The 16,776-nt window shown below is 39.9% G+C and overlaps 1 protein-coding gene across 2 annotated transcripts; it reads right to left on the reverse strand.

The window, feature by feature from the left end:
- Positions 1 to 3,405: 3,405 nt before the first annotated feature.
- Positions 3,406 to 16,405, reverse strand: FBXO43 (F-box protein 43). 2 transcript variants are annotated; one of them, XM_044928569.2, is made up of 5 exons: positions 16,272 to 16,405; positions 12,022 to 13,504; positions 9,257 to 9,359; positions 4,206 to 4,409; positions 3,406 to 4,100 (listed from the first exon to the last, which is right to left on the reverse strand). In XM_044928569.2, the coding sequence occupies exons 2-5, from the start codon at positions 13,485 to 13,487 to the stop codon at positions 3,852 to 3,854; spliced, it is 2,022 nt and encodes a 673-aa protein (XP_044784504.2). In that variant the 5' UTR covers positions 13,488 to 13,504; positions 16,272 to 16,405; the 3' UTR covers positions 3,406 to 3,851. The 2 variants fall into 2 exon arrangements, with proteins under 2 accessions (XP_044784504.2, XP_044784503.2); XM_044928568.2 differs by lacking the exon at positions 16,272 to 16,405 and adding an exon at positions 15,594 to 16,242.
- Positions 16,406 to 16,776: the final 371 nt, after the last annotated feature.

A 16,776-nucleotide genomic window follows, 5' to 3' on the forward strand; every position in this document is an offset into this window, starting at 1 on the left:
GAACTTTGGCGGAGGTTCATAACATTGTACAAAAGGCGGTGATCAAAACCATCCATAAGAAGAAGTGCCAAAAGGCAAAATGGTTGTCTGAGGAGGCCTTATAAATAGCTAAGAAAAGAAGAGAAGCAAAAGGCAAAGGAGAAAAGGAAAGATATATCCCCTTTGAATTCAGAATTCCAAAGAATAGCAAGGAGAGATTATTAATAAAGTCTTCCTAAGTGAACAATGCAAAGAAATAGAGGAAAACAATAGAATAGGAAAGACTAGAGATCTCTTTAAGAAAATTAGAGATACCAAGGGAACATTTCAGGCAAAAATGGGCACAAAAAAGAACAGAAATGGTATGGATCTAGCAGAAGCAGAGGATATTAAGAAGAGGTGGCAAGAATACACTGAAGAACTGTACAAAAAAAAATCTTAATGACCCAGATAACCATGATGGTACGATCACTCACCTAGAGCCAGACATGTTGGAGTGCAAAGTCAAGCAGGCCTTTGGAAGCATCACTACGAACAAAGCTAGTGGAGGTGATGGAATTCCAGCTGAGCTATTTCAAATTCTAAAACATGATGCTGTGAAAGTGCTGCACTCAATATGTCAGCAAATTTGAAAAACTCAACAGTGACCATAGGACTGGGAAACGTCAGTTTTCATTCCAATCCCAAAGAAAGGCAACGCCAAAGAATGCTCAAACTACTGCACAATTGCACTCATCTCACATGCTAGCAAAGTAATGCTCAAAATTCTCCAAGCCAGGCTTCAGGAATATGTGAACCGTGAACTTCTGATGTGCAAGCTGGATTTAGAAAAGGCAGAGGAACCAGAGATCAAATCACCAACATCCGCTGGATCAAAGAAAAAGCAAGGGAATTCCATAAAAACATCTACTTCTGCTTCACTGACTACACTCAAGCCTTTTGACTCTGTGGATAACAACAAACTGTGGAAAATTCTTAATGAGATGGGAATACCAGACTACCTTACCTACCTCCTGAGAAATCTGTATTCAGGTCAAGAAGCAACAGTTAGAACTGGACATGGAACAACAGACTGGTCCCAATAATGGGAAAGGAGTGCGTCAAGGCTGTATATTGTCATCCTGCTTATTTAACTTATATGCAGAGTACATCATGCAAAACGCTGGGCTGGAAGAAGCACAAGCTGGAATCAAGATTTCTGGGAGAAATATCAATAACCTCAGACATGCAGAGGACACCACCCTTATGGCAGAAAGTGAAGAAGAACTAAAGAGCCTCTTGATGAAAGTGAAAGAGGAGACTGATAAAGCCAGCTGAAAACTCAACATTCGAAAAATGAAGATCATGGCATCTGGTCCCATCACCTTATGGCAAATAGATGGAGAAACAATGGAAACAGTGACAAACTTTATCTTCTTGGGCTCCAAAATCACTGCAGATGATGACTGCAGCCATGAAATTAAAAGACACTTTCTCCTTGGAAGAAAAGCTATGACCAACCTAGACAGCATATTAAAAAGCAGAGATGTTACTTTACCGACAAAGGTCCATCTAGTCAAAGCTATGCTTTTTCCAGTAGTCATGTATGGTTGTGAGAGTTGGACTATGAAGAAAGCTGAGCACTGATGAATTGATGCTTTTGAACTGTGGTGTTGGAGAAGATTCTTGAGAATCCCTTGGACTGCAAGGAGATCTAATCAGTCCATCCTAAAGGAAATCAGTCCTGAATATTCATTGGAAGGACTGATGCTGAAGCTGAATCTCCAGTACTTTGGTCACCTGATGCAAAGAACTGACTCACTGAAAAAGACCATGATGCTGGGAAAGAAAGAAGGCAAGAGGAGAAGGGGATGACAGAGGATGAGATGGTTGGATGGCATCACCGACTCAATGAACATGAGTTTGAGTAAGCTCCGGGAGTTAGTGATGGACAGGGAAGCCTGATGTGCTGCAGTCCAAGGGGGTCACAGAGTCGGACACAACTGAGCAACTGAACTGAACTGAAGAAATCATTTAGATTCTACATTTTTGTATAATCAAGCATTAAAAATTAACAAATTATTAGGACGGCATCATAATGGTTTACCTGGATATAAAGTAACACTGGTAGCACTAAAAACAAATAATCTACTCATTCAATGAGTATTTACTGAGTCTCTGCTACTTGCCTGGCACCAGGCTAGGTACTAGGGATACAATGGTATTTAAATCAAATATGACAGAGTCCAGGCCTTCACAGAACTTAGTCTCACGGTGAGAGAAAATTAAAGACATAAATAAAAGCACAGGATGCTGCTGGAGCTGTTGCCAGCCAGTTGCAATAATACATCAATAATTTACAATAATTAGGATAATGATTATTTTCTGGATATCTGGAGACTTTGTTTAATAAAGTTATTCATGAGTACCATGTGATCCTCTTCCTACCATGTGATCCTAACCTACCAACCCCTTGACCTCACTGCAACTGTAAAACCTACCAATAAGAAGCTTGGAATTAGCTTCATTCATTAACTTTTTAATTCCTACTCTGATCTTTTGTCTTCACAAAGTTTTACTTTTATTATAAATTCATTTAAATACATAGCATTAAGTCCTTACACTCTTTCACTCATATCAATTTAAATACTCATCCCAATTTAAAGCCAGAAATTTTTTTTTAATTAAATTTCCATTGTTTAACAGTTCCTTAAGTAGAGAATAACACATGGAGATTATTTATCTCAAAACTAAACATGGTAAAATCTACTTTTTCACCACCAGAGTGAAATAAAATATTATATTCTAGTGAACGGAGTAACCACAAAATGCCAAATGTGACATACTGAGAGGGCAGTGTGATTGCAGAACATGGAACAATAACAAAGTGCCTCTGGATGGATTAGAGGGAGGATTCCAGATTCCTACACTGCAATGCTGACAATTTCATATGTAACAAGGTAAAAGATGGAGAAGGCAATGGCACCCACTCCAGTACTCTTGCCTGGAAAATCCCATGGGCAGAGGAGCCTGGTGGGCTACAGTCCATGGAGTCGCAAAGAGTCAGACACGACTGAGCAACTTCACTTTCACTTTTCACTTTCATGCATTGGAGAAGGAAATGGCAACCCACTCCAGTGTTCTTGCCTGGAGAATCCCAGGGACGGGGGAGCCTGGTGGGCTGCCATCTCTTGGACCGCACAGAGTCAGACATGACTGAAGTGACTTAGCAACTTAGCAAAGGTAAAAGAAACTTGTGTGTGACTTATGGGGATTTATTAACTCACTAAGACTCTCACTGGAATAACCACATATATCTAATAATTTACTTTTTACATCTTCTTAGTTATCAATATTAAGTAAATTATATTTAACCAGAAGTCTGCCCAAATATGACACTTGCTAAATTAAGAGAAAGATTGAGATTATAGAGTAAACTCAACAGAATTCTGAAAACATTTTATTTCATTTTCAGTCAAATATTCAAAGATTTTGAAATCTATAAGGCCATCTGTCTCAAGTTCAAAAATTTTAATATTATCTGGAAAACTACTTTTGAAAACTGATTAGTGAAGAACGTTTCAACACATAGTGATGAAATGCAGTTTTTAAATTTTGCATGAAACAGTTAAATACATATAACACTGAAAATTCTTTATTTAAAAACACTAAGTTATTAAAATGAGTAAAAACGACATAGTAAAATTAGATTTTTCCAAAACTCACTACTTCAAAGAAAACATACAATGACATGGATCATAATATATACAAAACAGGAAATAAATCATCATCTGTCATTGATGGGGAGATGTGCATGCTTTCAAAATACTCATAATTTTAAGTCACACAAAATGTTGCTCAGAGGGAATGCTTCTTTTATATTTAAAGTCTCTTTAGAGGCGTTTTAAATTCCGCTTACTCTGGGCACTTCCTGGAAGAACATCTTTTCTATTTCTTGGCTTTGCTGCTCCTCTACTACATTCTTCAGACCCATGATAAGCACACAAACATAGCACACAAAAGTCAAAGCCACAGGCTGTGCGGCTACATAGCCCCCTTTTCTTATAAGGCTGGTACTTAGCAGGGGACTGGCACCTTGGGCAAGGTTTTAACGCTTCATCAATAAAAAGTGTTTTGGCAACCTGCAGTAAAAGCACACACACTAAATCTTCCATTTTCGCATAGAGGACAGCTTTATTTCAAACTCTGTAAATATTTACTCCTAATAATTTATGATAAATACTCACCTTGACATATTCTTCCTGTTTACTACTTAAGTGAGTAACAGAAGAGCTTGCTATAGGTGTCAAAACTTCTCCCCAAGGAGAAAATGTTGAAGCTTGTTCTTTCTGAAAACCTGGTGTCCTAGCCTGTGCTTGCACAGACCTTAGAGCTGATCGGTTTAACAGATGGAGCCGAGTGGCAGCATCCTCAACATCTAATATAGCCCCCTGTGGTAAAAGACAAGAGGGGTAACACTGTCATATCAGAAGTTCCAGGACAGCTTTCAGATGCACATGTAACATGTTTGGAAGTGGTTTCTGCACCATTGGAATTTTCTCCCTAAACCATTCCTTTTTAGAGGAAAAAAAAAAATTCTCTTATCTAGCATTTAAAAGTCAAAGAAAAATACAAAGTTGAAACAATAAATGCTAGCTTTAAGTCTGTTTAAGGCATCAGTTTGCAAATTTTTCCTGGAAAGGACCAGATAGTTGCAAGCTAGTCAACTGTCATTTTAGCAAACACAGCTACAGAGATATGTAATGATGGGGCAGGGCTGTTCCAATAAAACTTATTATAAAAACACAGGTGATGGACAGGATTTGGCCCACAGATCAGAGTTTATCAAGTCCCCTTTCAAGCCAAGGTGAAAGAGGAGGTAAATTTTTTCAAAATTTGCTATGGGATATCATGGAATTCTGTGAAGATTTCTTACTTCAGCCACATGTCAGAAAATTAATGGGCCTGGTTAGACCATGAAACCCAATTTGTTTGGCTGGCTTTTACAAATACCAAATACTCGTAAAACTTGATTCATTTTTACACTTGAGTTTAAACAGCTTTGATATTTTTAAAGGAGAAAAAAATATCTCTTATTTGAACTGGATTTCCACATTACTCAAATAGTTGCTGCTAAGTTGAGTCAGTTGTGTCCGACTCTGTGCGACCCCATAGACAGCAGCCACCAGGCTCCCCTGTCCCTGGGATTCTCCAGGCAAGAACACTGGAGTGGGTTGCCATTTCCTTCTCCAACTCAAATAGTTAGCCAAGAAATATTTTCAGCGAATAATCCTTATAGCCTTCTATTTTGTTAAGGTTGGAAATGAGAAAAAACATTGTAGGTTTTTTTTTAAACAAACTGGCATTCTTAACTAATTATTAAAATGAAATGTACTATAGGTGAATTTCCTGAGTGTCCAACTATTATTGTGTTTTCTCTCCCTTGACAGCCTCCCTTTGCAGAATTGTTTCCTAAAGGGGGAAGAGGTAGAACACGAGAAATGATAGAAGGGTAAGTATAGGAATGAAGCTAGCTGGCCATGAAAAATTATGCAGTTGACATAGGCATATGTGTAATCGATGACTACTGGTTTTTAGAAATTAGGATGAATACAGTTGAACTTACTCAAGGATTCAATATGTTACATCCTATAAATGATTTGCTGCCTAGACTAGAAGCATATGACACAAGAGTACTCTAAAAGAAAACACCCATTGGATTTTCCATGCAGTTAGCAAACACAGTGATGATGCATGCACCAAAAAAATGAATCGAGATATATTGTTAAAGCGAATTTCAGCCATAGAAGAACATTCACTCATTTAACAAAGATTTCACCTAATAGGTGCCAAGTGAATAAAACAGTCTAACCCCTATCCTCCCAGAGCTTAAAATGTGGGCTACTATCTCTGAACAGTGTAAGGTCTAGTAGTCAACGAAGGCAAATATTCGTTGAGTATCAACATTTTTCAAAATATAGGCACTATCACCATACCAGAATTTATTTAAATGTGAGAGGGGAAGCTCTTATTGTTGTTCATTTCTATGATTATAAGTAAAGACTACAGTAAATTAAGAAATTTGATGGAAATAGTGTAATATTCCAATTTTATGGTCATTCTCACTGCTGCAAGGCAAACAGATAAAATGAGATCCTATTACACGTAACTGGTTCGTATGCCTTTTATTTTTCACACATAAGGATCTTTCAGTGACACTATACACATGTGAAGAAAACCATCAAACAACTTTGTTTTATAATTTTTCTGTTTTGGTTAATGATATACATTAGGAAAGCAGCCAGTTCATTCAGGAACAAGAGGGCAAAGGTCATCTGGAATGATGTCTCTGAAGAAAAGAAGGAACAGGTAGAATACCTGGTTTATTCAGACTTACACAGAGGAGAATTCCAGTTCTGGTGGATGGTGAGTCAGGCATCTGTATAGAGAAACACTAAAAAGAAAGAAAGAGTAAGAGAGAGAGAAGGAGAAGGAGAGAGAAAGGGAAAGAGAGGAAAAAGAAAGAAACTGGGCAATTATTAACTTATTAACTGTGAGGGGAAAAGTTATATAAGAAAAAAGGTGTAATAGGTATAATCATACTGTACCATACGTTACGGCTGTCAAAAAGCCATAATAATCTCAACGCAGTCTTAATAATGTCAGCACCTAATCCTGATTCACTAGTGATGGTGTAATTACATTCATAAACTAGGAGAAAAGACTTCAGAGGAAGAGCTGGGTAGACAAGTAGTAGTGAGAGGTTAGAGAACTAACCTAGTTCCTCTACAGAAAAAACTAAACAAGCAATAGCAGTGAAGACACGCCACTCAGAAAAATGTAGGTGAATATCAAAAGGAAAAGAACAACTAGAGAGTTGAAACTGATTGCCTTGATGAGGCAAGAATTAAGAGCAGGAAGGGCAGGAAAATACGTATTTTGTTATAAGCGTCAAAGTCCAATTTGATGTTTTAAACCACGTACTTGTTTTTAGTTTTTAAAAAATTTAAAGTAAATCAAAATAAGGGGGAAAACTCAAGTAAGGAAAAAAATAGAGTTCTTTAGGAAACCAAGTTTTTTTAAAAAGTAGGATATAAGGTAGAATACTTTATCTAGAATTACCCAAAGGCTTGCCAATGTTTCTTTTACATAGGATGTAAGGAATGCATGGAGCTAAAAGCTTAATATGAACAGGTACTTGCTTAAAAATTTGTTTTTTGGTCTGTCCTTAGCAGTAGGGTGCCACTCTAAAAAGGTATGTTAAGAAGGCAATTAATATCTTCAATATTATAAGTTCCCAGAGCCAGCAGCTGCAGCAGTAAGCAGCTTGTGAAGGATTATCATAGGTGAGAAGATAAAACTTGTCTTCAAATAAAATAAAAGTCAATACTTTAGTTAACAGCAGTCCCTAATATTTCCTTGGAATGAGAAAACCCTCAATCTGTATCTGGGTGTTCATATTTGTTTATACTATGATTCATTTCCCTGGAGGCTCAGGTGGTAAAGAATCCGCCTGCACTGTGGGAGACCTGGGTTCCCTCCCTGGGTTCAGAAGATCCTCTGGAGGAGGGCATGGCAACCCACTCCAATATTCTTGCCTGGAGAATCCCCATGGACAGAGGAGCCTGGCAGGCTACAGTCTGTGGGGTCGCAAAGAGTCAGACACAACTGAGCGACTAAGCACAACACAACATGCTTCATTTCAATTATATTTAGCCAAATTATAAGTTTACTTGTATTTTTACATACTTTTTACTAGAATAAGAATAAGGAAGTTAATTCTGAGTTTCTCTTGGCATTTATGCCTAAGTAAAGTCTAAAAGTTGAATACATAGTAAATATGGGTAGTAGAGTCATCAGATACCTATTACACAAAATAGTGTCCCCATGAAGAATTAATCGGCTTCTATAAAAATTTGCTTATAACTTCAGGGCTGGACCTCAAATCTTTAAGAAAGTGCAGGTTCATGATGCTTTACAAGTACTAAGCTGCCATGCTCACTCACCTCCAGGCCTTCATGTATGCTATTCCCTCTGCTGAAACAACTTTCCTGTCTAACTCATTATTCAAGTCTCAGCTGAGATGCATTTTTTCCTTCTCTTGATCCCCAAGTATCAAACACTTCTTTTAAATGTCCTAATAGAGCTAACTCTGAGCTTCCTCTAACACACCTGTATTGTAATCACCTGTTTATATTAGGTATACGAGCTCCAAGAGAGCAGGGATCATGTCAAAAATGTTCACCACTGTAATGTGAGCAACTGGCATATACTATCTACTCAAGATTATACTTGAGTAGAGTATACTACAAGTATACTACATCAAGACTGGACAATTTAGTCACTAAGTCATGTCCGACTCTTGCAACCCCATAGACTGAAGCCCTCCAGGCTCCTCTGTTCCTGGGATTTTCCAGGCAAGGATACTCAAGCGGGTTGCCATTTCCATCTCCAGGGGAGCTTCCCAATCCTGGGGTCAAACAGGCGTCTCCTGCGTTGGCAGGCGGTCTTCTGCATTGCAAGCAGATTCTTTACAGCTGAGCCACTAGGGAAGCACATAAAAGACTGAAAAGATATTGCTATGCTGCTGCTGCTGCTGCTAAGTCACTTCAGTCGTGTCCGACTCTGTGTGACCCAATGGACAGCAGCCCACCAGGCTCCCCCGTCCCTGGGATTCTCCAGGCAAGAACGCTGGAGTGGGTTGCCATTTCCTTCTCCAATGCATCAAAGTGAAAAGTGAAAGTGAAGTCGCTCAGTTGTGTCCAACTCTTAGCGACCTCATGGACTGCAGCCTACCAGGCTCCTCTGTCAATGGGATTTTCCAGGCAAGAGTACTGGAGTGGGGTGCCATTGCCTTCTCCAGATAATGCTATAACAATATCTAATTATGAACAGGATCTGGCATATCCTATTAAAATAGTATCAAATACCGATAACAGCATATATACTTAAACAACAAAACCCAGCAAGATGTTCTTCATTTCAGTTAGTCCACTCCATTTATGGACTTGGTAGAGTGGAGTTTGGGGGCAGGGGGGAATGAGTTTATGAATGTGGGAGTTCCCTGGCGGCCTAGTAGTTAGGATTTTGGGCTTTCACTGCCATTCAATCCCTGGTGGGGGAACTGAGATTCTGCAAGAGTGTGGTGTGGCCAAAGGATTAAAAAAGGACTTAACGAGTGAATGTTGATAAAGAGAGAGATTAAAGAATAGCAGGAAAACTAAATTAGGTTGTCCAGACATATGTGATTATCAGATAATCATACAAATACGTTTTAGAATAGCATTATATACATTACCTCAGAATTTGTTTTCAGTTGTGTGATATGTAATTTCCTCCTTCGATTTGCTTTTTTATCTTGAATAATAATTTCGCGCCAATTTCTGCTCACTTTCCAAACACTGTAACAAAAAGATCAGTCCTTATATTGCATATATGCCACAGAATTAGCTTTTTTTACATATGGCAATCAGAGAAACTTGTTTTTAAAGATTTTGGATAGCTAATTTAAAGCTAAAATTTCACATTAAAAATATGACTTGATTTGCATAGCTGTGAAAGAAGACCTATTAAAATACGTCAGCATCATATTGATAGGTTACTATCTTATAAATGGTTAAGGAAATAAAACAAAGTTTCATATAAACCCAAGTGAGTCCACTGGGAGACTGATTAAGAGGATTTAACTTACATGTAACACTAATATTTAAAACTTGGAACATGACATGCCACAAATGATTATCCGCTACAGTGCAACAGATTATATAAATTTCTCCTATTATTGTATTTAACAAATATCTGTCATTTTGAGTAAACAAACACAAAAACAATCAATCCTGTATTGGAACTACTAAATGCCAGATACAGCTGACCCCTGAACAACATCAGTATTCTTGCATGGAAAATCCCATGAACAGAGGAGTGTAGTGGGCTACAGTTCATTGGGTTGCAAAGAGTCAGACACAACTGAGTGACTAAGCACATACCTGAACAACATGGCTTTGAACTCTGTGGGTCCACTTACATGTGGATTTTTTTCCACGGTAAATACTACACAGTCCCTGGTCAGTTGAATCCAGGGATGCCGAACCATGGATGTGGAGAGCTGACTATAAATTATACAAAAATTTTAGGCTGCACACCAGAGGGTCAGCACCCCTATTTTCTGGTTGTCCAAGGGTCAGCTATAATAAATATTATTATGAGCAGCACTACAAAGTTTCTATTTTGTAAACCAAAGTTTATGAGAACAAAGCAGCTAAAGAAAAAAACATAATTTACGTCCAGTGAGTGCTTATTTATCAATAAAAGTGAATGAAGTTAGGAGAAGGTTATGGAGGGCCCCAGGTTACACCTGAGTTGTCCACACTACTATCCTTCCATCTACCTCAGTTGCCATTGCCTCTCGCAAAGAGTCAGACACGACTGAGCAACTGAACTGAACTGAAGCTGACACAGGTGCCTTGAATCAGATGGAGAGGAACTGGCAGAAAGTCACTTAATGGAGAAGAAATGAACCATCAATACATAGTTGGGTGTTTGCCTCAGCTATTTCAACTGAGTCCAGTCTCTCACATTTCCAAGAATAAGCACTGACAAGTTACACATGCACTCAGCAGTGCAAATACTAGAAATTTTGAGGGATGAGCAGGGAAGGCAATTATTGCAATGTGAACTTTCACTTACATTGCAATATGACTGAATACCATTTGTCCCACAAGCGAGCACCTAAAAGGGTCAGCCAAGTTTTAACTAGTCTGTATCCAAATATTCCATCGTGTAAAAACAAAATCCCTATATCATAGCCATATTCCTGATTTTTTAAACAAATAATTTATCTCATTTGAACATTTTTTAAGGCATAGACATATAGGCCATTAATCTTTCTTATTATCCTATTTGGGTTACACCAAAGACATTCCTGATCAAATTCTATTTCACTATTCTGAAAGGACTGAAACCTTAACAAGAGTTTGTGGGGAAATATGGGCTTAGAAATCAGAGGGCTCAGTTATAGATCTGCTGCTGCTGCTGCTAAGTCACTTCAGTCGTGTCCAACTCTGTGCGACCCCATAGATGGCAGCCCACCAGGCTCCCCCGTCCCTGGGACTCTCCAGGCAAGAACACTGGAGTGGGTTGCCATTTCCTTCTCCAATGCATGAAAGTGAAAAGTGAAAGCGAAGTCGCTCAGTCATGTCCGACTCTTCCGATCCCATGGACTGCAGTCCACCAGGCTCCTCCGTCCATGGGATTTTCCAGGCAAGAGTACTGGAGTGAGGTGCCATTGCCTTCTCCATATAGATCTGCATCCATTCCTATCTCCTTGAGTGACTGTTGGCAGGTCGCTTAACTTCTCTAGAGCTCAGTTTTCTCATCTGCAAATACGTGATAGGACTAGACATTTCAGAAGACTTCTAGCAATGAAATTCTACAATTCTGTACAATAACCGACACTTAGTTTATGACGGCAGAGCCTGGTGGGCTGCCGTGTATGAGGTCGCACAGAGTCAGACACGACTGAAGCAACTTAGCAACAGCAGCAGTTTATGGGGGAAAGGTGAAGAAGGGTTTCAATAGAAGTAGGAGTCAGAAAAGAATAAGGATTCAATGAAACAAACTCCTGACATATACCTATGGAAAAAGAGACTGACTAACTCTCTCACTTGTCCTGCCTCAACCATGACCTTGCAGAAATCCTGTTTCACATGGCTTCTCTCCTTCCTGGCCCTGGCATACCAATGGGGCTTATCTTGATAGTCCTGCACTTTGCAAAACTGCCAATATAAACAAAGTCTCAATTTAGTCTTGTAACTAGTTCCTATCCTCAATACTTCTATATATGTGACTCAGTTTCTGTTTACTTATGAAGCAGCATTCAAGATACCGAAATTTCTGACACTGAAGAATTTCACTTAACCATTTTGATAAAATATAAAGTAACCAAGACAGAGATAATAAAACAAAATTTTAAAAAGCTATTCAACTAACAGAAAAGTTTTCCACCTTAAAAAAAAGAAAGTGATAAAAGGCAGTTTTATTTCAGGGGGAAAAAAAAAATCTTACCTACATAGGCTTTCCGCAGTCAAGGAATCTAAAACCATAGCAAGAACATGCTTTAGATTTCTGTACTTTAATTCTGTTAAGATGTCCAGTTTTTCTATACCCATTTTCTTGCCAATCAGTCCTGCAAGTACACGCTGTAGTACAGCTATTTTCCCCCCGTCCCTTTCTTCTAACAATTCATGTGCACTGTTTTGCTGGAATCTTTTCCTTTTGCTTTTCATAAAAAGCTCATGAACTAATTGCAAGGCTGGGGTCTTCGATAAATTCTTAAAGCTTAAATCCTCACTCTTACTGTCACTGCTCGGCTGGCTCTCTGAAACGTCTGAAGCGGTCGCTGGTGTTGATTCAGAGCTAGAGAGGTAGGTCTGGTTTTCTTCTTCTGTCTCAGATTGTGAGCCTTGCTCCCGAAGGGTGGACAGTCTTCTCAATCTTCCAAGACGCCTTGACTTTTTTATGGTGTCCCTGACTTTGAGAGTTCCCTTATGTTTCTGAAGTAGTTCTTGGAAAGAGCCCTCTTGCTCAGATAGGGAATCTTCTGATTTATCCAAGCAAAGTGAGTTGAAACCGCTGTCTTCAGGGGTCGAAATATTGCGTCTCACTCCAGCTGAAGGAGAGAATCTTCGACTTGCATTAAATTTAACACTTGGTACAAGATTACTGATTGGAGTCACAAATATGTCCTCATCTGTTCTACAGCTTGTTCCACCAACAGAAGAGCCCAGAAGTTCAGGATATGTATTCTCATTATTAATACATAGACTGCTGTCACTAAAGTCATGTGTGATAGAGTCTTTAAAATTACTGCCCTGAATCGGAGATATACATTCAACTTCAAATAGGCCACAGTCATCTTTGGAATCATCCACTGTGGAAGTCTTCTGTTGAGAAAAATTAAGTCTCAATTTTTGACTGCTGGAAGTTACTTCTCCTGTTCTCAAAGTGCTACTAACTGAAGAACTAAAATTACCTTGCCTTGGAAAACCTGAAGCACTGCTTGGAATATTTTTTTCTAAATTGGGAACTTGGCTTGTACTACTTTCGAGGGAACTGCTGTGTGATTCAACGTCCCTGTCTAGAAGAGAGAAAGATATGTCCAATCTTCTGCGTGGCAAATGTTTTTTTCCACTGACTTTAGGAGTTTCGCAAAGTTCTGGGGTTTTATCATTTTCCTTCCTGAGGAAGACAAATCTCTTTCTTTGAGTGGGAGACTCTAAACTATGGGTTAAGGCCAAACTTGAAGTTTCAGGATATTCGTGGATCAATGTTGAGCCTCTTTCTTTCTTTCCAAAGAATTCTTTATCTGTATTATCAAAGCTGCATGATTTTAACAGCTCACTGTAGCCACTATCTTGAAAAGAAGATGTGGAACAAAGGTCTCCAAAGCTGGAGGACTTGACTCTGACAATAGGAGAGTCCACCTCATTTCCTGCTCCAGTGCCGGCTTCACCTGAATGCCTTTCTGACATCTTCAGAATCTCTGTTTCTACAAAGTGAAAACAAATTTTATTCTTCCTTTGAAATAGCCTGGCAGCTAATACCAAAATACTTGTTATGAGCACAGATGATTATGGAAAATTGTACGGCAATAAAAAAAAAGTTACTTTAAAAAAACAAATCTCCTCTGCAATATACTCATGTGTATCTTACTTACGACAGTGTTTCAACATCATAAAAACCAAAATTTCCGGGATATAAATATTCACAGATTACCTGACTAAGCATAGTCTAGGCACTGTGCACAGATATTTTCATTAACTACACTTGAGGGAAAAAAACTTCAGGGCATAATTTTTAGATGATTGTATTACCTTATAATTTTTACAGTGCTAAAGTACATTATTGTAGTTCTAACATTCTAGCTTATTTGTGCTGGCCTATATTTAGTCAAGTGGATATTTCCTTTCAGATTTCTGCAATGTAAATAAAGATGCTTAAAAAAACCGATATGCTTATTTTGACTACTGGTCAAGTGAGTCAGCCACTAGGATAAACAGCAATTCAGCAAAGCAACTCTAGGATAATGTTACTCATACTTGTAACATGGGCTTGTCTCAGAAACCTGGTCTTTCTGACCATTCACAAGGTCTGAATTCCAAGGCTTTCACCTTTGCAAAGGCTCTTTGGCTCACCGATAAATTAGTAACATATTCTTGAGCTAATCAAAATGAACCAAAGCCCCACAGGCCATCTCAAACCTGGCAGGTTATACTCATTCGTGTCTCATCTGGTAAATATTTTCTATGTGGGAACCCACCCTTTATAATATTCTTAAATTGAAAATAAAGAATTTAAGTACATTACTTAGAGAAGAAATGTGATTCAGTATTATATTTGTAAGGAAGGACACTAGGAAACATTTCACTTTTTTTAAGGAAATACTTGACTCTTTAACCTTTTCAACCGTATTACTGCATTCCTTTTTAGGAACTTGAATTAAATCTTAAACTTTTTAGAAACTTGAATTAAATCTTAAAATATAAGAAAGTTATTTCTCCAGATTATTCAAAGGACACTAAGAAAACTGTCCTTCTTTTAAAGTTTTCTCCAGTCCGAATACATGATTCTTTTCTAAAAGATCCTGGGAAGATATATTGTTAGTTGAGTATACTGGGAAAGTTATTTATGCCTAAGTTCTATCAGTTAAACATGTAAGTGAATACGTTTTTTTAAAAATTTGCTATTCTAACCAAAAAACCAAATTGTTTCTTTGTGGTGCAATGATCATTATTACTGGGCAAAGTAAGTGTTTTTCAACTTTTAAAACCTATATTCTATTTTGGTAAATCTCACACACGTTCTCTTCTGATTTAGATTCCCTCAGATTGTGACTGATCTCTTCTGTACCTGCTTACCAGCCAAGATGATCAAATTTTGCTTTCTGTATTTCATATTTTAAAACAATTTTTGTTTTCAAATTACACCTCCACACACGAATGTTTCCTACTCTCCGAAAATCACTTTATTAAGTAATAGTTTTCTCTCATGTCATTTGGTAAAGTTAGGTCCGAGCTTTTTTAAAACGTTTAAAAATTAAAACAAATGTAACTATTCTTCTACTTCACCACTAGGTGTCTCACCATGCTCGAATTTGGGAACCTGAGAGGCAAATTGATGGAAACAAAAGCAGGGATGCAAATAAAATCCTCTCCCCGCTAAAAACCATAGACCACTTGCTTTAAACATACAAAAAACTTCCGATTTTCATTTTGTTCATCTACCCATTTGAAATTGCTTCCACCGTGCTTTCTCTGGTGTCATCTTTTTTTTTTTTTATCATTTTCAACCCAAGACACTGGTCTCAAAACGTGGTTTTTCAAACTTCAAAAGTATTTATGCAAAATCGTGGAATGCCGGTTGACTTGCTCAGTTTCACTGATTCAACAGTTCACTGATGAAACAAACAAGCCTCTTCAATATTCATGTTTTTAAAATCAAGCTCCTGATAAGGATTAAGAACACACATCTCTATAGTGCTCTTTGAAAAAGAAAAAAACAAACACTGGTTAACTCAATGAAGTACTTAAAGTAATTCAAACCGAATTTCCTTCATTTGTTAAAGTACAACATCTTACCATCAGTAAATCTCGAGTTCTTAGACGCCAACGTTACGTAGGCTTCCGATAAAGGAAATTTCTCACTTTGCCTTTAAAATTCACGCCAAAGTAATACCACTTAAAGAGACAACTAAATAATTTTGAACAATTAATGGAAACGTGCAGTAGCGGCACGATGCCGGCTAAGATTTGAGGGATACCTCAAGTACGTGCTATCGGGATTATTTTCTAACGCTTTAAAAGACCTAAATCACTTTGAATTCCCCCCAGCTTTTCAGACAACAGAAATTGTCATATCTCTGTGTGCTCCAGCTAGTCTTGGGACGGAGGAAAACGGCCCCAATTCGGCTCTCTGACCACGCAGGGTCAGCTGCTGCGCGGTCGTCTCCTGCCCGAGGTGCCGTCGGCGGGTGGCTGGTTAACGGTCTCCCCGGGGGCGTCAACCAGGTCGCTCGTCGGTCCGCGGACCCTCCCCAGGCCGGGCTGGCTGAGGGAGGCCGGGCCGGCCCCAGGGCCCCAGGAAGCCGCCGACGGGCCGAGGACGGGCGGGCGTCGCCTGGAACCAGAGCGAGAGGAAGGCGAACCGTGTCGGGGCGCCTCTCTCGTCGCGGCCCCTGGGAAGCTGAGCGGGCGCCAGGCTGGGGACGCCCAGAGGCCGGCCGCCCTCACACACCTGGTGTCCCCGCTCCTGCCCACCTGGGGGCCTCGGGGCGGCCGCGCCCACCGCGCCGACGCGCCGGGCGGGGATGTGTGGGCGGCAGCTGCCCGAGCGCCGCCGAGGAGCCGCGGCCTCGTCCCCAGGGATGCTCGGCTATGGCAACCTCCACGCCGGGTCCGCGTGGGGCCGCCGCCTTTTCCCTCCTTCGGTTTGAACTGCCCGCCCTGAGTAACTGCCCCGCCCCGCGCCGCGCCGCCCCGCCCCTTCCTCCCGCCGGCCGCCGCCCCGCGACCCCGCAGACCCTCGGCCCCGCCTGCGCCCGGGAGTTCCGTCTCTGCTTTCCCGCCCTCCGCGCCCCCACCGCACCGAGGCACCCGCGTGCGTGCTAAACCGCTTCAGTTGTGTCAGACTCACTGTGACCCCGCGGACTGTAGCCCGCCAGGCTCCCCCGTACATGGGATTCTCCAGAGGAGAACACTGGAGTGGTTTCCCATTTCCTCCTCCAGGGGATCTTCCCGACCCAGGGATCGAACCTGCGTCTCC

Source organism: Bubalus bubalis, chromosome 15 (assembly GCF_019923935.1).
Source record: "Bubalus bubalis isolate 160015118507 breed Murrah chromosome 15, NDDB_SH_1, whole genome shotgun sequence".
Taxonomy (NCBI): domain Eukaryota; kingdom Metazoa; phylum Chordata; class Mammalia; order Artiodactyla; family Bovidae; genus Bubalus; species Bubalus bubalis.